The sequence below is a fragment of the Hemicordylus capensis genome, chromosome 5, assembly GCF_027244095.1.
Source record: "Hemicordylus capensis ecotype Gifberg chromosome 5, rHemCap1.1.pri, whole genome shotgun sequence".
Lineage (NCBI taxonomy): Eukaryota > Metazoa > Chordata > Lepidosauria > Squamata > Cordylidae > Hemicordylus > Hemicordylus capensis.
Window position 1 is genome coordinate 166,759,961 of NC_069661.1, and position 27,253 is coordinate 166,787,213.

The window sequence follows — 27,253 nt, forward strand, 5'->3', positions numbered from 1 at the left end:
TAGTCAGGAGGAGGCACGAGGGCAAACTGACAACAAACTCACCCTCCCTGTCAAAATAAGGACGTCACGTGGCCTAGAGGAGGCTGTGAGATACATGATGCTTGACTAACAAGCAGAAGGTTGCCGGTTCGAATCCCCTGGGCTTCTGGACCAGGCCCGCTGAGTCAGGTGGCTGGGGGTGGGGTGGGGCCAGCAAGGGAGAAGCCTTTCAGCGGCCGCAGGGGGCTGGCGCAGGTCCACACTCATCACCTGAGGGTATTGCCTCATGGGGAAGCCGCCCCTGCATTGACACCAAACGTTCATTCTGTGGTTACTTTGAATCTATACTGTACAATCTTGCCACCCTACCATTGCGCTCCTGTGCTTTCTTTCTTTTCATCCCCCTTCCTCCCGCCTTTAGCAATTTATTATTATTATTATTATTATTATTATTATTATTAATAATAATAATAATAAAACTTTTATTTAGGGGATGGAATTTAAAGCACAATCTTGTACTGTGTGTTCAGACTAGCGCAACTATTCCATTTGCAGGAGTGGGCAATTATGCAATTAGTGATATTCCTAGTGACTGAAATAAAAATAATACAAAAGATACCAAAGGAAATCTGTGGTGCCAGCTTTGGCAATCCAAATTGGGGTGGGTGGGGGTGGGCAGAAGGAGTGAACCTGTTGTAAGGAGAGGGAGAACTTTATACATATTCTCACTTTAATTGAGACAAAATAATGTCATATTTTCTCCCCTCTCATGCAAAGGAAACACATATGCACAGAGCAGAGTGGAAGCCCTCTCCCCTCTTTAGCAGTCTGTCCCTCAAGAATGGTCCCTCTGATCAGGCCAGCTCAACTCCCCCCCCTGCTGTTTTTGGACTACAACTGCCATAATCCCCAGTCACAGTGGCCAGTAGCCAGGAATTATGAGAGTTGTAGGCCAACATCTGCAGGAGGGCTGAAGTTGAGCAGGCCTGTGAAAGTCAACTGCAGTGGTAGTTGTAGTGCTGGAAATGCAAGGGCAATTGTGAATGTTCTTTGTGCCCCTTGATTCCCAGGCAAACAATCTGGTAATAAACAGATCCAGTGGCTAGCATTATAAAGTATTTGTATACTAAGACTGGAATCCTTGTCTCTGACTAAAAATCTGCAGCTACCTTCTTTCCTGCTTCAGCCACACACTTACATTGGCTGAAGACACCCAGAACCCATTATTCAAGTAAAGAGAGCTGTAGGGAGATCCTTGGTACCCTGTCAAAGGAATAACTTGAAACCCAGGAAATGGACAAAGAAGAAAGTATGTTGAGTTCATTTGATACCGGTGGGATGAACAAATAGTATAAGAGTTTCAAACAGTATTCATTTTTTCCTTGGTGATTAAAAACAAAATGTGTCTGAACCTGAAATGTTAAAAACTTGAAATGTAAATGTTGAGTAAGGCTTTCCAAGTTCAAGTGAGCTTGGTCTGAACAGTTGTCTTGCCAATGGCTTTATACTTTTACTAATAGCACAAAAGCCACTCAGTCCTATTGGGCACTAGTCTAACTTTTTCAATACAAAAATAAAGTATTCCTGTAAATTATACTTTTGTCTTATACACTTTTTGTCTTACTCTTTGTTTCAGGGAAATGGCTGATCCAGAAGAGGAGCAAAAGGCCCTTGCTGAAGAGCAAGTTACTGAGGACATGTCTGTTACGAAGCAAACAGAAGAAAGTATAGCATCTGTAGAAACCACTGAAGAGCAGACAGATGCTGTGCAATCATATGAAACAACTTTGCCTACAGAACAGGAACAAGACCAGGAATTAGCAGCACTTGAATCGGCGGCTGCTGTAGAGCCGCCACAAGAGCTGGCTGCTGCTGAGGAACCAGCTGCTGCCGAGGGGCCAGCGCAGTGGGCCGGCGCGGCCGAGGGGCCAGCGCAGTGGGCCGGCGCGGCCGAGGGGCCAGCGCAGTGGGCCGGCGCGGCCGAGGGGCCAGCGCAGTGGGCCGGCACGGCCGAGGGGCCAGCGCAGTGGGCCGGCGCGGCCGAGGGGCCAGCGCAGTGGGCCGGCGCTGTAGAACAACAAGAGACACCCCTGATAGAGTCCCAGGATGAAGTCTTAAAGGTTCAGAAACCAATTGCAGATGTCCAGGATGTTGGTGCTGAATCTGAACAAGATGTATTTGACAGTTCTCTCTCCAGTGGAGCAACTACAGAGGCTGCTAAAGATATTTCTGAAAAACTTGCCGATTTAACAGCAGAAACATATGCTGTGAGTGACATGTTAGTGGGAGCTTTGGCATCTCAGAGAGCAGCACTTCCAGAAGATACAAAAAATGCTACCGCAACAGGTATAGAGTTTGCCAGATACCAAAAATGCTGATTGTTGCCTTTACTACTGTTTCTGCTACTGATTAATAATTCTTCTGCTGTTCTTCTTTCTCATAGTGCCTTGCCAATTTCTCACCATTCTAACAATACAAAAAGAGTGCATACCATATATTTTATTAAAAAGATGAATTCTTATTGTGATAACCAAGCTTATTAGTAAAATGCAGTAGAACTAGTAAGACAAAAATATACAGTACAAAAACATATAAGACCAGAAATATTTATTTTATTTAATGTATCTCTTTTTTGCTTCCTAAGAAATCAAGATGGCTTCCAACAGTAACAAAGCTGGTGAAATATTATAAAACAATTAATAATCTGTAAATAATAAAAATAAAAACTTGCACTAAACCAAGGAGAGTTGGCAATAAAATAGCCAAACAATAAGAGACAGCCAATAAAACAAATAAAACAGGCTTCAGTTCTGATTGTTGGGGGAATGCTTGATCAAACAAGAAAGTCTTTTAGACAGCATCAAAAAATGGGAGAAGAATGCCAACCAAATCTTCAGATGTAGGGAGTTTTGTAGGCCCAGGCCACCACAGAAAAGAGCCTCTCGTACATAGTTGCCAGTTGCACGTAAGAAGGAGACGGCACATGTAGGTGGGCTTCTCTAAAAGATCTTATGGTGCAGGCAGATTCTTGTGCGAGAAGGAGCTCCTTCAGTTTTCCTTGCACCAAACCATATAGGGCTTTGAAAGTAGTAACCAACAACTTGAACCAGTTGAATTTTCCAAAAGGTTTTTAAGGGCAGCCCCACATAGAGCCATTGCCATAATCTAGTTGAGATGTACCAAGGGTGTGGATCACCATAGCCAGTTCTGACTGAGACAGAAATGGGCACAGCTAGTGCACCAGCAGTGCTCCCTCTTAAGTTTTTTCATGTGTGTGCAGAATTAGTTTTGTTCTGGTTAGCAGTATAAAGGCAGTGTGTGTATATGTGTATTCTGAGTAGGGCCTTCCTGATTCAACGTGAGTTGGATCTAAAATTAACTGAGTGTACATAAAAAAGTGTGAGCTTGTGAACATGTGCATGCCTTAGAGGGAACACTGTGCATCAGCTGAAGCTAGTCAAACGCCTCCTGGAGCATGGCCAAAATCTAGATATCCAGCTGCAGTGCCAAACCAGGAGGACTGTCAAGCTGTGAACCCAGTACTTCAAGGAGAGTGCAACCCCATCTAGGACAGATTGATATGCCATCACCAAATCAATAGGTTTCCTGAGCAGGATAGCTTCTGTCTTGCTTGGGTTTATTGTATTTACCAGAATCCAAGACAAAGTTTTTTCCAAGTTCTTTGGTGTTAGAAATTGGGGAGTTGTCTTAAATTCAGAGTGCAGTTCCTTTTGGGTAAATAAGGTATAACCTGTATTTAACCTCTCTCTCTCTCTCTTTTTTTTTTTTTTTAAAAAGCCATCTTAAATCCAGGGCCATCTTCTGTTTGAGTAAATATTGTAATTTCAGTTTGTTCACCTGCATTGAGCCTTTCACTGATTCCAGACATAAAGACATTCACTGCTTCTCCAGCTGGGGATGGCATTAATCTAGAAAGCTGGGTGATGACATACTGATGACACCCAGTATCAAACTCCTCAGTAACCTTCCCCAGCGGTTTCATGTAGATATTAAAAAGCATGCATGACAAGATAGATCCCTGCAGATGCCACAGACCAGTTGCCACAGCATTGAGCAGGCATCTCCTGGGCATCCCCTTCTGAAATGGCAATGGCCAGGGGAAGAAATCTACAGGAATGACCACAGCCACTGCAAAATGGTGTCCACAGCCCTGCAAGGTGCTCCAGAAGGATACTATAGTCAAATATATCAAAAGCTGCTGAGAGGTCCAACAGAACCAATAGGGACATGCTTCACCCCTAGAGCAATGAAGGCAATTTCAATCCATTAACCAGGCCAAAATGGTTCAAAATAATCAGCTTTATCCAGGAACACTTGGAGTTGAGTCACCACTATATGCTCAAGCACCTTACCTAAGAATGGCAGTTTGGTAACCAGTCGATAGTTATCAAATATCTCAGGGTCTAGGGAAGATTTTTGCAGTAGAGGGTGAATCACCACCAGCTTTACGCCTGATGGAATCATGTCCTCCACCAAAGAAATATTAATGAATCTCCCCCACCCATTTGCCCAATCCCCCATCACCAAATGCCTTGACCAGCCAAGATGGAGAAAGGTTAAGAGTGCATGTGGATGACTGTATGCTCTCCAAGATCCTGTCCATATTTTCAGGCTGAAATGAATGATCCTATTCACATCCTCAACTGAAATGAATCCAAAACTATTAGATAGACAGGTGCCTCAACATGTTGTTGGGAACTGCTAAAGTAGAATTCAAGTCATGGCAGATGTAAAGTAATTTTATCCATAATGGCTTTGCAAATTGGTCACAGTGGACCATGGAGATGTCTTCCTTTTGACTGGAGGGGCTGAACTGTTGATGCCCTCACACTACCTGAAAAAGTTCTGCTGAATGGCTCTCTGTGGACACAGTAGTAGTAGATAAACATCTTTTATTTGCTATTATCATTGCCATGTTATAGTCCAAAAGGTGGGCTGTGGCCCGTGTTTGGTTTGATTTGTTAAGAATTTACCTCAAATATTGTTAACTTTCGACTCGGCCATTATGATTGCTGTCCGTTAGCAGATGAAGTGGTCTTTCTAGTAGTGGTGGTCTGTCTAGTGGTTTGTTTAGTAGGCTGGTGACTACTAAAGGTGATATTCACCTGAGCCTGCCTAGCTTTCACTTGGCTGACAGGGATTTCGCAAGAAGGTGAAAGTATATGTGGGTGGGTTTTATGGAATTATGCACATTTTCAAGATGGGTGTTACTCATTTCTAGAGGCAGCCTTTGGGCATGGAATAGCACACTACTTTGTGAAGCCAGTTTCCCCTAAATTAGTGTCACCTTAGTTAATTAGTTATGAAGTTTATATACTACTTTTCTGCAAATGGTGCACAAAGTGGTGTACAATAAGGACAATGGGGGAAAAAGCACTAAACACCAAAAAAACCCAATTTTTAAAAACTAAACCAAAAAAGGAACCCCATATCCAAATCATATAGCAACCACACATTTGCAGAAAGGCAGCAAGAACGCAATGTTTGTTCAAAAGCTAATACCAAAGGAATACAGCCTGCCAAGCCGAGAGAGAGCAAGAATTTGACAATTGATGCCACAACTCAGTTTTGGGAGCTTGCCAAATCTCCACAGGCAGGGAATTTCTAACAAAGCCTCCTGAGCTGATCTTGAGACATTGGGATGTTCGTACAGTAAGAGCAATTCCCTTTCATGTGTGTTTGTAAACTGCCCTGAGCCAAATTAGGAAGGGCGGTATAAAAATTCAATAAATAAATAAAATAAAATGTGTGGGCACTCTGGTACTCACACAAAGCTCTCTGCATGAGCAAAGGCTTCCTAATTTACATCAGTAGAGTGAAGGACTCTTTTTCGATGCAAAGCAGTTTTGTATTTTTTGCATTTCTAGGAACACCCTTTTGGGCCCAAGATAAACAAGCTGCCACTGGCTCGTTTGGTGGCGATGCAGGATTGAGCCTTCTCTGTCGCTGTCCCAAGGCTTTGGAATGTGCTCCGTGTCCATATAAGAGCTTCTCCATCTCTAGCTGCCTTTAAAAATCACTTAAGACACACCTATTTTCTCAGACCTTTTGCTAAAAGTATTAAAAAAAATTGTTAAAACTATTTTTAAATTTTTATGCTTTTAAAGTTTCTTTAATTGTGTTTATTGAGTTTTATTGTTTTAAGTTGTGAACATCGCCTTGAGTTCTAGATGTTAGATGGTTTATGAATGTAATATATAATATAGTCCACTGGTATGTGCACAGAGCAATTGTTTCTGGATACAATAGTAGCTAAAGGGTTATATGTTATCTGTGCCCTTACTATGTGCTATTTTTCTCTGTTTAGGTTATATTTATTATTGTATAATAATAGATCTGGATCGTGATCCGTTGCATTCATAAAGAATGGGTTCTGCGCCTGCGCAGGGACCTCGCGGACCGACTGACTAGCTCCTCGCGACGCCTCCAACCGCCCTGCACGTGATCGTGCCCATACTTTAATAGGCGGTTGGGGCGTGACTTCCTCAGTTTCTTTTAGACCGCCATTGCGTCTAAACCTCAGATCGATTGCTCCTCGGTAAATTAATAGTTTTCACGGTACAACGACTGGAACGGATTTGGAACTACGTTTGGCTTTGAACTTTGGACTGTTTTGGACTACGTTTTTTGGATATCCCTTAAGAAAATCGTAAATTGGAACATTATTATTGCCGTGAGACGCTGAGCGCTATGGCGTCGAAAGCGGTGGTTAAGACAACTTTCAAGCGCTGCACTAACTGCAGAGCAAAATTACCATCAACGGATACACACGATGCCTGCCTGCTTTGTCTTGGTGAGCAACATAACCCGATGAACTGCAAGATTTGTTGCTCTTTTTCTAAACAAACTTTGAAAAATCGGGCGTTGCGTTTGCGGGCGGCACTGTACGAGGACGCACTTAGACCCCCGACGCCGAGGCCGGGCTCGGGGCCCTCGACATCGATGTCGGTAACAAGCGTTACGATACCGTCGACTTCGATTCCTCCTGTTGTGGACTCTGCCTCATCGCAGTCTAAAGCCACTATGGAAGAGGAGTTTAAAAGGCCCGGGAGTGTGGAGAAGAAGAGGCGCAAACACAAAAAGGCACGATATTCCTCCACAGACGAAGAGGGTGCTTCCTCGCCACCGAGGAAGAGGTCCAAAAAGACACGAGTCCGTAGTAGGACTCCTTCGCCGACGGGTTTACAGACCGAGGCGGAAGATTGGGATACTACTTTAAAGGTGACTCCGTCTCCATGGGTGCAACAAAGTTCCCCGTCATCGGAAGGTTCGCCATCGACATCGAGGTCGGCGTCGAGATCGACGTCGAGGCACGAACACGCGTCGGCATCGAAAGCTCGACATCGAACGGAATCTAGAGATCGGGCATTACCGGCGTCGACTTCGCCACCGACATCGATAGACCCGCTGCTGTCGGCGTCGACGGGGTTCGACTCGATACCGAAGGTGTCAGAGTTACAAGCCTCGTCTACACAGATTGCGGGAGTTCAGGTTACAGAACAATGTACTGCTTCAACACCGAGTGTTTTCCAGACTGGAGACCGACACCGGCTGGTGGCGGACTTAACTCCTGCAAGAACCCCAATTCACTCTCCGGCGTCGCCCAGGGTGACTTATCATCCGGAGGACTATATGGACTTTGGTGAGGGAGTCATGCAGGAACAAACTGTTGTGCAGAAAACTCGGACTCCATTGTTGGCCCTATTGGATTCAAGTGAAGGCACGCCATCCGGGTCGACCTTTCACGGGTTTGCCTTCGACCAGCTGAGTGGGACAGCAGTGCCTAAGACTCCGTCTGCGTCTCCGGGGCGACCGTCCATGCATACTCCAGAGACTACTCGACTCATTTCAGCAGCCACGAGTCCCATTCGACAGCTCATGACTCCTTTGGTGGAACATCGTAATCTACCGAAGCCGATACCTATTCTGGCACAAACGGCAGATGCATCAATGGCCACGTCTCTTGCTGTGGGCCGCATCACACATGCTTGTGGTTTCCGCCACAACCCCGAAGTGTTTTTTCCACCAGATTATGCGGAATACAAGATATGGAAGGCGCAGCAGTCACTTCATGAAGATCCACTGCCACAGCGGCAGCGTCCATTGGAGGCCAGATTGCCGCAAAATAACCCGTCCTTGCCACACCGCTCAGAGTCCATACGTCCCCAAGTGTCGTTGCAAGGAGCACCTTCTAACCTTGTCCCTGCTACGCAGTGTGTTTCATCACATGAGACTGGGAGCAGTAGGAACAGCGACTCAGACACATCATATTTGTCAGACACTGAGGGAAGTACCATGCACGAGCCCAGAGAGCCTGACCCTCCAGAGGAGGTAGCGCCGGGTACCTCGATCTCTCCCTCAGAGGAACTAAAAGCGTACCATGCGCAACTACGTGAGATGGCGGAGGCTTTGGGCCTGGAAGTTCAGCTACCAGTCTTAGATCTGAAAGATCCTGTGTATAATATGATGGCAAAAGCTAAGGTCACTCACCCTGTGTCGCTACCAATGATTCCAGCAATTACGAAGGCGGCACAGTTGGCATGGGCTGTTTTGAGGACTTCAGCGCCCACCTCGAGAAAGTTGGAGAGTTTGTATAGGGTGCAAGAAGCTGATAACACTTACCTGGTGAGGCACCCAGACCCGAACTCTTTAGTGGTGGAGTGTGCATCGTCAAAGGGTGCGCAACGCCATACTACCCCTGCTGATAAAGAGGGGAGAAAGCTTGATGTCCTGGGACGTAGAGTTTATTCTACGTCCAGTTTAGCAGTGAAAATCGCTAATTATGCTGCATGTATGACACGGTATGCCCACCATCTGTGGGACACTTTTTTCCAGGACTCGTCCACGTTGTCTGCAGATGATTTACAAAAGGCTCTAGCACAGACCTATGAAAAGTCTACGGTGGTGACCAGGCAGTTGCTGAGCACGTACAAGCATTTAGCGGAGACGGAATCGCGGGCAATGGCAACAGCTATTACTTTGCGGCGTCACGCGTGGCTGAGGTCTACTAACTTACAGCCAGAGATGAAAGATAAAATTGAGTATTTGCCCTTTGATGGGAAAGGGCTATTTGCAGACTCTACGGATGACACCATGGAATCCTGGAAAAAGATGAAGGTCACGGCAAAAACGTTCATGACATCCACTTCTTCAGCTAGTCAGCAGTCTCGTAGTCCAGTGTTTCTCAACCACCGGTCCCTGGACCGCTGCCGGTCCCCGAAGGGTTGAGTGCCGGTCCCTGACTGGGAGTCAAACCCCCCCCAACTGAAATCAAGGCACTCACTTCCTCAATTTTGCACATGGCACGGAAGAGGAAGAGTATCACGGAGGCATGGGACCCTTCTTGTGCCTTGCCTCCATGTGCTGCTAAGATCTTCCTACAGCTATCTTATTCCCTATCTTTACAGCTTCAAACTGTATGCGGTGCGGGGGCATGGAGGAAAAAGTATGGCAGTGGGCGCCACTTGAAGGGCTGCTGGTTCTTGCATGCTCATTGTTTGCAGCCAAAGGTTGGTTGATTGAAACCCAGCTGCCTGTTATGGTCGAGGCGCCTTGAGAGGGAACGCTGTTTCCCTCTTGCATCAGTGGGGCTTGCTTGTATGTTGTTTTCATTGGCCCCATGTAGCTTTTGAATTTTTCTAATGGCCCAACATCCCCTCTCCATTGAGTAATCACAAGCACCTCCACTCCAGACATACTGGAGACAAATTTGTTCACCCAGGCTTTTAGAGTCAGGGGTTCTCAACCTTGGGTACCCAGACGTTGGTGGACTTCTACTCCCATAATCCCCAGCCATAATGGCCAAATGCCATTGTTGTTGGGGGTTATAGGAGTTTAACTGAGGGACCCAAGGTTAAGAACCCCTAATATTCCATGTTTGCAAAAGATTCCAAATTTAATTATTTTAATGCTTATATTATTTTCATTCTAAACTGCCCAGAGATGCAAGTTTTGGGCAGTATAGAAGTCTGGTAGATAGATAGATAGATAGATAGATAGATAGATAGATAGATAGATAGATAGACAGACAGACTTGAAACCCCTTTACTAACTGCTGGTCCGGGAAACTGCGCATGAAGAATGTAGCGGTCCTTGAAACTCTGCACGAAGAATTTAGCGGTCCTTGACTCCAAAAAGTTTGAGAAACACTGTCGTAGTCGCCCCTACGGAAGACAGCAAAATAGGTATTCGAATAAGCAGGATCGAAGAGACTACAGGAGACAAAACAGGCCTTATCAAAGGAGTAGGCCCTATTATCAGAAACCTAAAGGCCAGAGGGCTGCTAAAGACCAATCTAAGCAGTCTCTTTGAAGTGAAGGTCCATCCACTGCAACACCGCATATCGACACCAACTACAATACCCGAGGCTCCCAACACCAGCCTCGCATTAGTCAGAGTACCCGAGGCTCCCGAGAACAGCCTCGTGTTAGCCAATGTATCCATCAAATTGGCACGCCACGCCAATGTGTGGCACAACATAACATCAGATCAGTGGGTGCTGAAAATTATAACTTATGGCTATGCAATAGAGTTCAAGAATTTGCCACCTTTCCAGGGTGTGAAATACACCAGGTCAACACCAGCACTTCAGGACGAAGTGCAGGTGCTGCTGGAGAAACGAGCAATAATGCGTGTGCCGTGGATGGACAGACTGAGGGGGTTTTACTCCAGATATTTTCAGATCCCCAAGAAGGATGGGGGAATAAGGGCAATAATGGATTTAAGAGAGCTGAACTGTTATATAGAGACGAGGAAGTTCAGAATGGTCACTTTACAGGGCATTCTGCATCTCACATAGGGATTCGCGAGAATCACAGAGGATTCCTTCGTTTCACAGTAGGCGATACAGCGTACCAGTACACAGTTTTGCCATTCGGGCTCTCAACAGCCCCGCGTGTGTTCACAAAGGTGATGGCAACAGTTGTAGCGTTCTTAAGAACAGAGGGCCTAAGGCTGTACCCTTACCTCGACGACTGGCTTATGGTGAGCGCAGACAGAGAAGGGTTACTTTCTCAGACACGATTGGTCTTGCAGCTGCTTCAACAGTTGGGAATCAATGTGAATTGGAAGAAATCCAAATTAGACCCCCAAAGGCGAGTGAACTTTATAGGCTCGATACTGGATTTGGCGAAGAAGCGGGCTTTTCTGCCGGAGTCACGGTACAAGCAGATCAGGGATTTAGTGCTTCTGTTCGAGAAGTTGCCACGTCAACCAGCGGAGGCCGTCCAGAGGCTTCTGGGGCTAATGGCATCCTGCAACTCTACTGTAGCTTACACCCGTCTAAATATGCGCGACCTTCAGTTGTGGTACCTCCGCAATTTCCGTCCGAATGTGGACAACCAGAAAAAGATGTTACTCATCCCTGTCGGTGTCCTGAGGTCACTGCGGTGGTGGATTCAACGAGACAATCTACTGTCAGGAAGGGAATTCCGACCCTGGACAGCATCCTTTTGGGTGACAACGGACACCTCCCTATGGGGTTGGGGAGCGCATTGTGGTCATTGTCAAGTACAGGGTCGGTGGACTCCACAGCAAAAACTGAAGCACATAAATTATCTGGAGCTTTTAGCGGTGTTTTTGGCGTTGAAGGCTTTCCGCCCCCAGTTGCAGGGAAGGGTTGTACAAGTGAACCTCGACAACACAACCGCCATAGCTTACCTCAACAAACAAGGTGGAACGGTGTCCCGAACCCTGTGTCATTTGAGCCAGCGTCTGTGGACCTGGTGTATTGCGAACTCCATACGCCCTATGGCGTTGCACATCAAAGGGGAGGACAATGTTCAGGCGGACATGCTGAGCAGATCGTTTCAGCTGAACCAGCAGCACGAATGGGAATTGAGCGAGTGTTACCTTCGGCCGCTGTTCAAGAAGTGGGGTACGCCGCAAATAGATTTGTTTGCCACTGCTGCGAACAAAAAATGTCAGAGTTATTGCTCTCGTGCAGGACATGGCAAACACTCACTGGGAGATGCGTTCCAGCGTCTCTGGAGGGGGGGCCTATATTACCTGTTTCCCCCACAACCGCTGGTCCCCAGGGTATTAGCACAAATTCTCAGAGACGAGACGCAGGGGGTTCTGGTGGCACCATGGTGGCCCAGACAACCGTGGTTCGCTCTTCTGCTGAAGCTGTCGCAGGGCCGGTATCACCAATTTCCCGTTTACCCGGACTTGCTAAGTCGAGAAAGGGGGATGATCTTACATCCACAACTACACACGCTGAAGCTGACAGCGTGGCTGATAGGTTAATGAAAAGGATCCTACTTAATAGTAGGAGGCTTTCGACCCGGCGTAATTACAATAGTAAATGGCAGAGATTTCGCAGCTATGCGAGAAGGAAAGGATTCTTCCCTAAACGGGCGTCTATCATGCAGGTGTTACTGTATATGACAACCTTGAAAATGTCCGGCTTGGCAAACTCATCACTTCGGGTGCACCTGGCGGCTATATCTGCCGGGCATGGTGGCTGGGATGGAAAGACTGTGTTTTCACACCCCAAGATTAAGAAATTCCTGAAAGGGGTTAATAACATGTGCCCACCTGTACGGCGTCCCGTTCAGCAATGGAACTTAACTTTAGTTTTGAATGCATTGACGGAAGCACCGTTTGAACCTTTGGGGGCTGCGCCCTTGGGCATGCTGACTTTAAAGACTGTATTCTTAATAGCAATGACGTCAGCACGTAGGGTGAGCGAATTGGCTGCGATACGGGCTGATCGGCCCTACACCCAAATTTACCCGGGGAAAGTAGTGATGCGCCTGGATCCTAGGTTCAGGCCCAAAATAGTGTCGGAGTTTCATATCAATGAGGATATTGTGCTACCCGTGTTCTTCCAAGGCCCACAGACGCAGTTGGAAATCAAGATGCATACGCTAGATGTAAGGCGTTCCTTGCTGTATTATCTACACGCCACTAGGTCCATAAGGAAAACGAACAAGTTGTTTGTACTTTACCGTGGCAAGCCTAAGGGCTTATCAGTGACGCGTCAGCGGCTCGCGCAGTGGATTGTACGTGCCGTGCGGCTGGCATATAATGCTCAGGGTGTGACACCCCCAAGTTCTATTAAAGCGCATTCAATGAGGGCTTATGCAGCATCAGCAGCAAATTTGGCAGGTGTGCCACTGCCGGAGATCTGTAGGGCAGCCACATGGGCCTCATGTCATCCTTTTGTGAAGCATTATGCTTTGGACATACGGCAAGCGAAAGATGCAGAGTTTGGTCGAAGTATCCTGAAGAGGGTGCTGCCTTGATGACCCGCCGCCAAAGCGGGAAGCTGGCTAATCACCCATTCTTTATGAATGCAACGGATCACGATCCAGATAAACAGGTTGCTCACCTGTAACAGATGATCTGGAGGTGATCCGTTGTATTCATAATACCCACCCTGCCTCCCCGCAACATCAAGGCGGTGAAATTGAAGTTTCAAGAAGGATCGTCAGTATGCACGATGGTGTCTGGCGGTCTGCAGAAACTGAGGAAGTCACGCCCCAACCGCCTATTAAAGTATGGGCACGATCACGTGCAGGGTGGTTGGAGGCGTCGCGAGGAGCTAGTCAGTCGGTCCGCGAGGTCCCTGCGCAGGCGCAGAACCCATTCTTTATGAATACAACGGATCATCTCCAGATCATCTGTTACAGGTGAGCAACCTGTTTTAATGTATTATTTCATGGGTGTAATACAATTATATATAAAATGTTGTTGCTTCTCTAACATGTTGCTTAATTTGTTTCATTTTCAAAATTCAGCTTAGATGCACAGGGTAGAAGAGAAGGAAAGATGCACACAATACTGATTCAACAGATCTATCCAAAGAGTAAGCTTTTAGAATAAATTAGTTAAAACCATTAGAATGGATTTATTTGTTTGTGTTTCAGTTAAAGTCATGCTACATCCTGATATCCAAATTTTCACTATGGCTTTTCACATGAACCGAACTATGGAGCAAATGAAACAGTACTTTGCGACACGATTAAACATACCACCAAATGTTTTGCAACTTATGCTGCTAGGTATGTATTGAATACTGGTAAGGGTCTCCCTGTATTTCTCCAGATCTATACAAATAATCATGAACTAGATGCAAAAAGAGTGAGCATTGTTCAGCAGAACTAATCAACATAGAAGAAATGTATATGTGCAGTGTAAAGAAGGATGGGAATAATAATGGCAATTGGTTAAATAAACTCATTGCTTGATAACTGGCAATTGTTTGGAATTGAATGGACTTGTACAAACAGGAACATTTACAGCATTTCTAGCTTTTTGCTTAAACTGACTTATTTTCCATCAGGGTTAGTTTTATTAATGTCATTGGACACCTCAGACTCTAAATGGAAGAAAGTTACTGTTGACAAACTTTGGAGTTATGGGCTATCCACAGAAATACTGCTGTGCATGGGATTTTTAAAAGCTAAATCCTTGATTTGGATGTAGAGCTTCAGAGGAAGAAGAGTCTGGTTTCGAGACACCCAGGCCTGAGAGGCCCAATGGCTGGTTTGAAACCAGCTAACCATCTCACTCAGTAGTGACACTGAAGCAGTGCAGATCAGGGTTTCTTAACCTTGGGCCCCCAGATGTTGTTGGACTACAGCTCGCAGAATCCCCAGCCACAAAGGTATGACTTGGGATTCTGGGAGTTGTAGTCCAACAACATCTTGGGGCCCAGATGCTGTTGACACCCAGTGATCTGTCAACTGCCTTAGCACTAGTTCAGCCAATCCTGCTGCCTTTGGGGCCCTTCTCACAACCCTCAGTGCCTACAGCCTAGGCTACACCTGCCTCAAAGAGTTTGTCCTTGGTACCAGTGAGGAAGAAGGAGGAGGAGGAGGTCTTCCATCTGCAACCTTCTTTGCCCTCTGGCCAGCACCTCCCATGTATACCTAAGAAAAAGCCACAGGTCATTACCGAGGCTGACACTAGTTGCATGACAAATAAGAAGGAGGGTCTGAGATGCCCCGACACAACCTGCTACTTCAAGCCCAAGCATGTCGAAACAAATGACCATGGCGCCCACTATGACAAAGACCGTTTCTACTGCTGTTTCTATACTGAATATAGGCCTCTGTGGCTTCACTCTTTGGACCAAGAGCAGGACCAGGAACCAGTCTATCTACAGTTGGATGTGAGCGACTGCGCTCCAGAGGATAAAGACCCAATTCATCCATCTGTTAAACTGCCTCGACACTCACCGACTCAGAACTGGGAGGATCTTGATCAGGATCAAGATGACTCTTCTAACAGACATCACACTTGTTACTGGGACCGTTATCCACTCCAGTACATTGACAGGTGCAGGGAGACTTTGCCTAGAGATTCTTTACATTCAGTCGGCTGGGAGGGGTAGCTCTTCATTGGGAGTATGACCGCCAGGACTACTCTTACCATCCTTTGGACTCTGAATGTTACTGTTCTAGTTTTGGCTCAGATCAGTACCGAGATGACTGGTATGACTGGGGCCGCATGGACAGATTTGGTAATTTTTATAGGAGCCGATCCCGCTCCCAATCTTGGGACTGTACTCGCAGCCCCCGTTGTTCTGGGCACCCAGAACTACAGGCCTCTCCCTGTCATCACTGGGACTCTTCCAACAGCCCTTCACATACAGAGACGGTGCAACTACTGCCTCCACGTCAGTACTGCTATCGGTACTGAAAGATTCTCAACCTCTGATGAGTGAGCCAGTTCCATAAGATCATTGAGCCAAGAGGAAGATTCGGAACAAGAGGAAGTACACTCCTCAAATTCAGAGCCCACTTCCCTAGGCTCTTCTCTGCAGAACTTTCTATCTGACTCCAAGTTGATCTCTCCCTCAAAATACCTCAAACTATATTCGGACTATGTATCTAGAATGGCAGCAGCTCTAGTGTTAACCTGGACCAGCAGCAAAATGGAGAATTAGATCCCTTGCTTGGACTAATTGATGCAGATGCTAGTGTCCCTCCATCTTTGCCACTGAATATGGTACTCTTGGACATTGTCAAGAGTTACTGGAGGAAACTGTCATCTCTACCACAGCCCACTAGGTGCTTGGACAGTTTTTATAGGGTACACATGGAAGAGGACTCTGCTGCGTTCCTAAAGAAGCATTCTACTCCAAATTTGATTGTGGTCAAGGCAAGATTGACAAAGACCAAGATCTACGGCCAACGCTGGCGACAGGGAGGGCAAGAAGTTGGACACCTTAGGCGTCTTTATTCAGCTGCCGAATTATACTTTAAAATTGCTAATTAGCGGGCCTATAATGCCCAGTATTTTTCCTTTGGGGGGAAATTACACCATTGATCAATCAGCTTCTCCTTGATAAGAAGGACCTGGCACAAGTTTTCTTCAGAGAAGCCATTCAGCTAGCAAAGCAAGAACTGTATTCCACTTGGTGGAATGTGCTGCTCAGGTCATGGCAACTCTGATGGCATTGTGCCGTCATGCTTGGCTGAGATAATCAGGACTTACATATGATGGACATGCCAGAATCGAAGATCTGCCATTTGAAGGCTAGCTACCTTTTGGAGAGAAAACGAATGAGACTACAGAAAGTCCAAAAGATGAAGAGCACAGCACACTCTCTGTCCTTCTTAGGTCCATCTAAACCTCCGAGACAAAATAAGTTGACAAGTTACCAGTCTTCTCGCTTCTCTTCACAACTTTCTGCCTCAGAGCACTCCTTTCAACCCTCCAGGTTTCCACCCCATTCCAAACCCTCTTCAGAGAAGCAGAAGGCTCCTCAATATTCAAAGAAACAATGACTTCAGCACCTAGCCAACAGCCACCCATCTGGCTCTGTTTTCTTGTGTTTGGGACTCCATCACATCTGACCAATGAGTCCTGACCATCATCTGCCTAGGTTACACCCTGGAATGTATTCACAGACCCACTTACTCCTGCATCATTGCCACACCGTCTACTCCCATCCTAGAGGAGGAGGTTCAAGCCCTCCTACTGATATAATTGGTACCCATACCTGCTACCCCAGGTTTCTACTTTCTACTCCCCTTATTTTACAGTTCCAAATCATGACAGCTGCCTCAAGCCTATCTTGGACTTCAGGGCATTGGCCAAGTACATTATATACAAGTGCTGCCATATGCTCTTGGTTCCTACCATCATGTCACTTCTTCCAGAAGCTTGTATCCACATCTTCTTTGGCAGAATGTGTGATGCTGGGAACAAGGCACCATGTAAAAACTATTCAGTGCTTGCTTGGTGACATGGCTGCCACTAGGGATGTGCACGGAACGGTTTGGCATTCCATTCTAAGAGTGCCGAACCAGATCAATGGACTGGCATTTGCGCCGCTTTGGAGAGTGTGTGTGTGTGGGGGGGTTCTTTAAGGGGCAGGGGAGTCACTGCCTAACTACCAGCCCCTGCCCCACCACCTTTCCCTTGCTGGCATTCTCGTAAAAAGCAGGCACATGGGACTGCCATGTCCCTCCCTGTGCTCTTGTCAGCACTGCCACAGAAGTGGCCAACACATGTGCACATGGCACACACGTGCGTCGTTCACTTCCATGGTGACACTGACAGGGAAAGGTGCAGGGAAGGACATTGCAGTTCTGCATGACCACTTTTTACAAGAGTGGTGGTGGGGGGAAAGTAGCATGGCAGGTAGGCAGCGCCTCCCCTGCCTCTTAAAGAAAACCTCCCACTTTCCTGGTAGTGCATGAAACCAGTTCTGTACACATCCCTAGCTGCCACTACCTACGTGCTTCCTCATGTTCAGCATTGGAAGTGTGTCTTGCAGAAGTGGTATCTCGGCACGTTGAATCCCCAAAGGGACAATCCCCAAAGGCACAGACAGGTCTGTATATCTCTTGCCTGGTGGACCTACCTTGCTCACCTTTCCTATGGCAGTCTCTTCCACTCTCCTTTGCCAGATCGGGTGATCACCACGGATTCACCCTAACATGGGTGGGGAGTGCACATGAACAGCCTCTACCTCAGTGGCCACTGGACTTCCATGGAGCATCAGAGCACATCAGTTATCTGGAGTTGTTGGCCATTTTACGGGCCCTCAAAGGCTTTCTGCCCATTGTCTAGGATTCAGTGGTCACTGTTCAAATGGACAATACCACCACCAAAGCCTATGTCAACAGGCAATGTGGGATGGCCTCGAGATCTCTGCTGGCCTTGGCAGTAACCCTGTAGACTTGGTACACAGATCATGGGATGACTCCATTTGCAGTACATAGGGTACAAAAATCAGCAAGCGGATGTGCTCAGCCAGTCCACCACAGTCACCTACGACTGAACTTTCAATCACAAGACCCTGAATTGGGTTTTTGCTTGTTGGGGTGTTCCAACTCTGGAGGATGCCTTTGCTGCAGAGGAGACTGCACAGTGTGTGGCGTACTGTTCCACGGTGGGCAAGGGGCACAACTTGGGGGATGTGGGATGTGTTTGCAATGTCTTCGACAAGTCACTTTGCTTACCTTTTCCCTCTGGTCCCGCTGATTCCACAAACCCTCCTGAAAATCTGAAAATAATCTGTCAGATGCTTTCTGATAGCCCCATGGTGGCCCAGGAAGCCTTGGTATCCTCACCTGCGACAGATGGCCTCGGGGTTCTTCAATCTTGCACTCCATCCTCACCTTCTGGATAAGAAATTATCCAGGCAACGACAAAGACTTATGCACATAAATGGAGAAGGTTCTGCTCATTTGCAGAGCAACATGGCTTTGGAGTTGGCTCCTTACAGGCACAACACATTTGTTCTTACTACATTCTTGTTCGAAGTTATCTTCATTGAGAGTTACCTAGCTGCTATTGAAGCACACTCTCCTAACTCAGAATGATCCTGGTTTCATAACTCCATTGTTAAGAGATTTCCCAAAGGCTTGTTCCATGCCATCCCAGATGACCCAGTTATAGACCCAATTTCGTACCTCTCTTTAGTATTGGCCTGTTTGTGGGCTCTCCCATTTGAGCATTTGGCCACAACTGAACCTGGTTTGTTTACCCAAAAGTTGCATTTCTAACTGCCATCACCTCTGCATGGAGTGTAATTGAGCTCCACATGCTTAGAGTAGATGCACCTTACCTAGTATTCCACACAGACAAGACGGCCTTGCTTCTAGATGTTCAGTTTCTGCCTAAATTAGTTTCTTCTTTCCATTGATCCCAGCCAATTAACTTACCTGCCCTTTTCCAAAACCCGGCAAAATGTTATTTGCACCTACTTGATTTACATAGAGTTCTAGCATTTCACCTCCAGCGCCCCCATGATTAGCATCAATCTCCACACTTGTTTGCAGCCTATGATGGCCCGAGGCAAAGACACCAAGTCTCGGCGCAGACCTTGTCTAGGTGGATTGTTTCTGTGATTGAACTCTGCTACAAGTTAGCTTGTAAGGAAATACCAGCAACTATCAAGGCACATTCTACTAGGACCATGGCCTCCTCTGTAGTGTTTGAGAGAGCAATACTGCGCCTCCAGACTCCTTTATTTGGTATTACGCCATTGATACAAGAGTGAGAAAGGATATGGCTTTTGGCATTCTCTCTTTGGTTAAACCCATCTCCAGGTAAGGAAGCTTGTTATATGCCCTTTTGTGTAAAAGAAAGAGAGCACGTAAAAGATGCTTACCTGTAACTTGGGTTCTTCTAGTGGTCATCTGTCCTTTTACATCCTGTCCTGTACTCCCTGCAGGAGTCTCCTGAAGGCAGATTCTGTGACTGAGGGGATGAGGATAGTGGTTGGGGTGGGGTTCCTGCCAAAAAGCAGGAGAGCTATAGCTAGAAGAATCCAATGTGGTCTCTGCGCATGCATTAAGCCCATTTGTGTAAAAGGACAAATGACCACTAGAAGATCCCAAATTACAGGTAAGCAACCTGTTGTTTTGCATTGCCCTTATTATACTGATATCTGACAGAAGCTTCTCTCACACATATTAAAGAATTATCTAGGCAAAACTCATGAGTTTTATACTTTGCTTTCCCTTTAATGTTACCAGGTTTTGCTCTGTGGCTTGCAGCATACAACAACAACAAATTAAAACAGACAGTTAAAATGCTAACAAAAATTTAAGGATTGTTTTTAATGGGTTCAGTGGTCAATGTTATTAGTATTTCTTATTTGGTCTTACTTATTTTTAGCTCCTTTTGTATTTAGAAAATTGTTGTTTTTGATGTTTGGTGATTGGTTACAAACCATAATGAAATGAAATGAAACGAAACATTTCTAATGAATATGGGGTCTAAGAAAGATCTAAAATTATTAATAATAAGAAAAATAGAGTAGAGAGGAGGAAAGTAATCCAGGCCACAATCTGACAGTAGATACCCTGCATTAAGTTTTATCCATAGAACTTAAAAAGTCAGAAGAAAGAATAGCTACAGAATTAAACGAGACATATCAGGAATTGGAGAAGAAAATGATAGGACAAAATTCTTCTTGGATTAAAAAAAAAATTCCCAGGGAAATAAAATGTTGTTATGTGTATTCTTATTTCATGTGAGACTTAATAATCTTAAAGTACTTACTTTTAGGGAGAATAATTGAAGATTGTGAAACTCTATGGAATCTTGGTGTTGCACCTCATGGATCCATACAAATTGATATGTTCTCCCTGGATGAAAAACAGTTTCCTATTATTTCATCTAAACTCCTGCATAAGTTCTACATGCCTGATGTTATAAATGTTAGAGTGGAAACAGGTAAACAGCAATGTTCAAATACATATTTTAACTGATTCTGATTAGACATTACCAAATATAATCCTGTACATAATTTTTAACAAAATTGTTGTTTAACAGAACCAGACACCTTTCAGGATCTATCCATAGAGATTAAAAGGCCAACTTTCAAGAAACCATTTCTGGGTGGATTTAGAAATAAGGAAACTGGCACAGAATATCATAATGCGGGATCACAGACAATACCCAAAAAACGTCCCGACAAAGGATATGAAGAATTCTGTAGGTCGACTCAGGTATGTTTGAAAGAGAATAAGACACTTATGTATATAAGAAAACAAGCTGATTAAGACTTCTAGAATCTATCTGTTTTAAACAGAGTTGTTTTAATGTTTTAACTTTGTTTTTAAACTGTGTTCTTTTATGGTAAAACACCCACAGATATATAATAAACTACCCACAGTATGTAATATTTGTATAACCAATATTATAACAAATATTATACAAATTTCCTAAACAAACAAACTGCGTATCTTCCAGCATGTTAGAAACAAATAACAAAAGCTATACTTCCCCAATCCATTTATAAATTAACCCATTTTAATTTGCACAGAGAAAGAGCACAATGTTTTTAAGCACAGCTTATTTTTATAATGTGATATATCAAATCAATGGTTTTATTTCTAGACAGTTGTTGAGAGGAAAAAGGTGCCTCAGACCAGAAATACAACTTCCACACAGATGACTAAAATTGGTGTCTACATATCAAACATCACCGACAAATTTATAGAGCCAAAAAAGTATGTGACAGCTGAAGAATACCATGCACGGCGACTTGCCGCAGTAAGTGTTCCATTCACTGAATTGTTAAAAAATTAGCAGATTAAAAGATTCTTTAAATCACAAGTATGATATGTAAAGTGTTAGGAGCATAGGAACATATACAGGTGAAACTCGGAAAATTAGAATATCGTGCAAAAGTCCATTAATTTCAGTAATGCAAATTAAAAGGTGAAACTGATATATGAGACAGACGCATTACATGCAAAGCGAGATAAGTCAAGCCTTAATTTGTTATAATTGTGATGATCATGGCGTACAGCTCATGAAAACCCCAAATCCACAATCTCAGAAAATTAGAATATTACATGGAACCAAGAAGACAAGGATTGAAGAATAGAACAATATCGGACCTCTGAAAAGTATAAGCATGCATATGTATTCAGTACTTGGTTTGGGCCCCTTTTGCAGCAATTACTGCCTCAATGCGGCGTGGCATGGATGCTATCAGTCTGTGGCACTGATGAGGTGTTATGGAAGACCAGGATGCTTCATTAGCGGCCTTCAGCAATTCTGCATTGTTTGGTCTCATGTCTCTCATCCTTCTCTTGGCAATGCCCCATAGATTCTCTATGGGGTCAGGTCAGGTGAGTTTGCTGGCCAATCAAGCACAGTACACTGTATACTTTTCAGAGGTCCGATATTGTTCTATTCTTCAATCCTTGTCTTCTTGGTTCCATGTAATATTCTAATTTTCTGAGATTGTGGATTTGGGGTTTTCATGAGCTGTACGCCATGATCATCACAATTATAACAAATTAAGGCTTGACTTATCTCACTTTGCATGTAATGCGTCTGTCTCATATATCAGTTTCACCTTTTAATTTGCATTACTGAAATTAATGGACTTTTGCATGATATTCTAATTTTCTGAGTTTCACCTGTAAGTCTGACTTATACTGAGTCAGACCACTGGTCCATCTAGCTCAGTATTGTCTACATGAACTGGCAGCAGCTCTCCAAGGTTACAAGCAGGAATCTCTTCCAGCCCTAACCTGGAGATGCCAGGGAGTCAGTCTGGGACTTTCTGCATGCAAAGTAGATGCTCCATCCCTGGGCTGTGAATATCTTACAGTGCTCACCGACCCCTGCTTAACTTGGCAAAGAGGCACCTTTTAACGTGGTGATTCTCTTTATTTAGCAGGGGGAGAGTAACTGGCCCTATCCACCCCCAGCACAGTACCTACAGTGGCTGTTGCTGGTGTCTAACTTATGTTTCTTTTTAGATTGTGAGCCCTTTGGCGACAGGGAACCATCTTATTTATTTATTATTTCTCTGTGTAAACCGCCCTGAGCCATTTTTGGAAGGGCGGTATAGAAATCGAATTATTATTATTATTATCTTCTTGTTTACACAGTCAGACAGGTGTTATTGACTGGTTTGTTTTATCCAGACATTGAGTCCTTCCCAAGGACCTGGGATGCCAGAATTTTATTGTCAATTGTTATAGATATCGTCGCAGAATATAGGCTGTTCCCAGTAAAGCGGCTTTTTGTAATTGGCTGATGGTGATTTCTGTGGCCCCTATGGTGTTGAGGTGCTCTTCAAGGTCTTTTGGAACTGCACCCAGGGTGCCAATGACCACTGGGATTATTTTGGTCTTTTTCTGCCACAGCCTTTCAATTTAAATTTGTAGATCTTTGAATTTGGTGATTTTTTCTATTTCTTTTTCTTCTATTCTGCTATCCCCTGGTATTGCTATGTCGATTATTTTCACTTGTTTTTCTTTCTTCTCGACTACAGTTATATCTGGTGTATTGTGTGGCAGATGTTTGTCTGTTTGTAGTCGGAAGTCCCATATTTTTACATCTTCATTTTCTTCAACTTTTTCAATTTTATGGTCCCACCAATTCTTGGCTACAGGTAGCTTGTATTTTTTGCAGATGTTCCAGTGTATCATCCCTGCTACTTTGTCATGCCTTTGTTTGTAGTCAGTCTGTGCGATCTTTTTACAACAGCTGATTAGGTGGTCCACTGTTTCATCTGCTTCTTTACAAAGGCGGCACTTGCTGTTTGTGGTTGATTTTTCGACTTTTGCTCTTATTGCATTTGTTCTTAGTGCCTGTTCTTGTGCAGCCAGTATTAAACCCTCTGTTTCTTTCTTCAAGTTGCCATTCTTAAGCCATTGCCAGGTTTTGGTGATGTCTGATTTTCCACTTATATTGTGCAAATATTGACCATGCAGTGGCTTTTTTTTTCCATTTTTCTGCTCGGTTCTTGACTTGTTCTTTCTTGTAGGCCTGCTTTGTTTCATTGGTGTTGAATAGTTTTGCATTATTGACCATTTGAAGTGCATCTTCTTCACTGTCCTTCATATATTCTTCAAGGCCTCTTTTCTCCTCCTCTACTGTTTGATGGACTTGCAGCATTCCTCTTCCACCTGAGCTGCGAGGGAGGTATAGCCTATCTACATCACTGCGGGGGTGCAGAGCATGATTGATGGTCATGATTTTCCTGGTCTTACGATCTAGCGTCTCTAGCTCTGCCTGGGTCCAGTCTATTATTCCTGCAGTGTATCTGATAACAGGTATAGCCCAGGTGTTTATGGCTTATATGGTGTTCCTGCCATTGAGTTTGGACTTGAGGATTTTTCTAACTCTCCTGATGTATTCACTTCCAATTTTTCTTTTAACTTCAGTGTGTGCAATGTTATCAGCCTGGAAAATGCCCAAGTATTTGTAATGTTCTTTCTCTTCCAGGTTCTTGATCTTGCTTCCATTGGGCAGTTCTATTCCTTCTGTTTTTGTTATTTTCCCTCTGTTCATTATTAATGCAGCACACTTGTCTAGTCCAAACTCCATTGCTATATCGCTGCTGAATATACAGACAGTGTTTAGCAGTGATTCGATTTCTGACTGGGACTTTCCATACAACTTCAGATCGTCCGTGTACAGTAGATGGTTGATTTTACTTGATGTTTTAGATGTTTGGTATCCGAGGCCTGTTTTGTTTAGTATTTGTGAAAGTCGGGTCATGGCGATTACAAACAGTGGGGATAGTGAGTCCCCTTGGAAAATGCCTCTTCTAATGCTAACCTGTCCAAGTGTCTCGCCATTGATTGTTAACTGTGTATTACTCATGCTCATTGCTTTTTTTATAAATATCTGAACGTTTTTGCTGACACCAGTTGTTTCTAAACATTTTAGTATCCATGTGTGAGGCAATGAATCGAAGGCCTTCTTGTAGTCAATCCATGCAACACTTAGATTGGTTTTTCTTCTCTTTCAATTTTCTAAAATCATTTTGTCAATCAGCAGCTGGTCTTCATATCTGCTAATCTTATTTGAGACTGCTGTTATTTGCTGCTTTATTATTTCCAGGACTTCTCTAATTTTCCTTGAATCTAGGTGGTATTTTTGGATCAGATACTGTTTGGTGTTTTCATTCTTCAGCTTCTTGTCTTTCATATCTTTCAATTTACTAGCATCTGATCTAAGCCTGGAGATTTTATTTTCTAATCTAATCTTCCATTTAGGTGATATACTGCTTTCTTTTTTTACAGGTCCACTGATCTTATATCCGAGCTCTTGTGTTGTTATTGTTGCTGCACTGTACATTAGTTGGTTTGTTTCTTGTAAATTATTGGTTGTTATTTCTGCAAGTGCAGCATTGACATCTTTTAATGCCTGAGCAAGTTGTTTTTTGGCAACTGTTTTTAGAGCTGGAAGTCGAACCTTGGTGGTTGTTTGGTTCATGTGCTCAGTTATTTTTTACTTTAGTTCTTGTTGCTTTTCTGTTAAACGGCATTTGGGTTTTTGAGGTGAAGGCAAAGGGGAGGTTGCCTGGTTTTGATTCTGAAACAGTTCAGCAACCGTGGCATCCTCTATTTCCAACACCTCCTCCACCTGCGCCTGAGCAACTTCTTCAATTGGTGGTAATTCTTCTTCCATATCTTGAGCCTGTCTTGCTCTTTGCAGTTCTTCCAGCTCAACTTCTGTGAATACTTTATTTCTTATTATGAATCTTCTTTGGTCTGCTAGCCTTTGTTCTGTTATTTCTGTATCTTGATGCTTCTCTTTCCAAATTTGGTACATTCTTTTTAAATAACCTCTTCTACTTGGACTAGACTTGTAATAGCAGATCATTATTTCCTTGTTGGCATTTTTCTTTTTTCTTTTTTTGGTTAAGCGACGTTTCTTCCAGTAACCTTGCAGTCTCCAGCCCTGGTTGCTCAACTGAAAATCCTGAGTCCTGTTGCCCACTTGCCACCAGATGTCCAGGAACTATAGCACCTGGCACGGTCCTTGTTGACCCGGGTGACGACCGATCCGGTATAGATTTATTAAAGTTATGTCTCACCATATTGTTGATGGGAGAGGCACTCTTTGTCTGGCTCCTCTGGTGTTGTTGTTGTTGTTGTTGTTGTTAAATGCAAACTAAGGTGGCCCCTGCTTTGCAAAGGGGACTGTTCATGCTTGCTACCAGATCTCTCCCAATATGTTTTCCTCTTCTCTTCTTTTCCCCTTCTCTCCTCTTCTCCTCCACTCTGACCCCCCCTTCTTCAGAGGGGGCTCCTCCGTGCAACTTGCCCAGGGCTGCACAGATGGCTGGGTAGTTTATTCCCATTAGCTATGCACTATGTTTTATTTTTTTGCAGTGTTTGTCTGGATGTCAGCCTGTGATACTTAGTTCCGAATAACCATGTTTGGGATCAAGTGTAAGGATACAACTGCACTTGAATTTGCTGCACTCCCACAACCACTATCATATTCAAAACAACCATGCAAGTATTATTGGTATACAATGGTACCAATAATATTGTATACCAATAACAATTGGTATACAATGGTACCAATGTTTTTAATGAAAGTTTTTCATTTTTTAGCAGAAGTTTATCTTCACCACTGTATCACTTACAAATCTGACTTGTAAACTATTTGTGGGCAAAAAAAAACCCAGGCAGATTTGCTCTTGACACTTCATTGGCATGTATTGAATTTTTTTTTGGAATGTATTTAGTAGTTTTCTTTCCCTCCCATTTACAGGTAATTGTAATACAAACTTATTATCGACGATGGCATGCTATAAATATAGTAAAACAATTAAAAGAAGAGCTAAGATTTAGATTGGAATGGGAGGAAGAAGAAGAGCTAAGAAAACAGAGAGTGAGGGAAGAGAGACTGCTAAGGGAGTATCATCGAAGGCTGAATCCCAAAACAAAGGATGACTTTGAATTACTCTATCATGCTTTAGAAAGTAAGTTCCTTTCAGATAGGTATTTAAAGGAATGTCCTGAAATTTGTTTGATCAAAAAGAAGCTTTATAGGTAGCCCTTATTGGATTTATTCCAGGAATGTTTAAGCCATATGACAACTACTGTCCTAAAAAACACTATCCAGCTGGGATATCTCATACAGTTCAGTAAAACCCATGAGCTCTCATAGTTTTTCGGAACTGTGAGTTATATCTAAGTCTAGCATGGATTGTGTTTTACTTGTAGAAAAATATCCTGTGTTTCTGTTGCACATTACAAATGAATGGACATAGTATTTTCATGAACTAAACTCAAGCATCTTATTGCTGTCTTGGAAATATTCTAGATTGCAGTATTTCATTTCTGTTTCTATTACCAACACTCTTGCTTAGAGCTCTTCTAAACATTATGCAGAACAGGTGATACACTGACACTGGAGAATTGTTTGCATGGCAGTGATGGTGCAAGTTAACCAAGAGACTTGCCCAGCACCCTCATCTGTGAATGGGAGTGTCTCCCAGAGGCCCCAGAGTCATCATGAGACTTCTCTAGAGGATGCCCCCACTAGGCAGTGGGGAGAACAGGAGAAGGAG

The 27,253-nt window shown here is 44.2% G+C and overlaps 1 protein-coding gene across 4 annotated transcripts in view; it reads left to right on the plus strand.

The window, feature by feature from the left end:
• Window positions 1–27,253, plus strand: part of IQUB (IQ motif and ubiquitin domain containing) — a 74,097-nt gene that overhangs the window by 307 nt on the left and 46,537 nt on the right. For 2 of the 4 annotated variants that reach the window (XM_053251612.1, XM_053251614.1), the window contains exons 2-7: window positions 1,616–2,325; window positions 13,872–14,006; window positions 20,479–20,646; window positions 20,746–20,921; window positions 21,313–21,468; window positions 26,452–26,662. In XM_053251612.1, coding sequence (XP_053107587.1) covers window positions 1,620–2,325; window positions 13,872–14,006; window positions 20,479–20,646; window positions 20,746–20,921; window positions 21,313–21,468; window positions 26,452–26,662 — 1,552 coding nt within the window. In that variant the 5' untranslated portion in view covers window positions 1,616–1,619. Of the gene's footprint in view, window positions 1–8; window positions 169–1,144; window positions 1,289–1,615; window positions 2,326–13,871; window positions 14,007–20,478; window positions 20,647–20,745; window positions 20,922–21,312; window positions 21,469–26,451; window positions 26,663–27,253 lie in introns of those variants that run through there. The other 2 variants (XM_053251611.1, XM_053251613.1) reach the window with 2 other exon arrangements.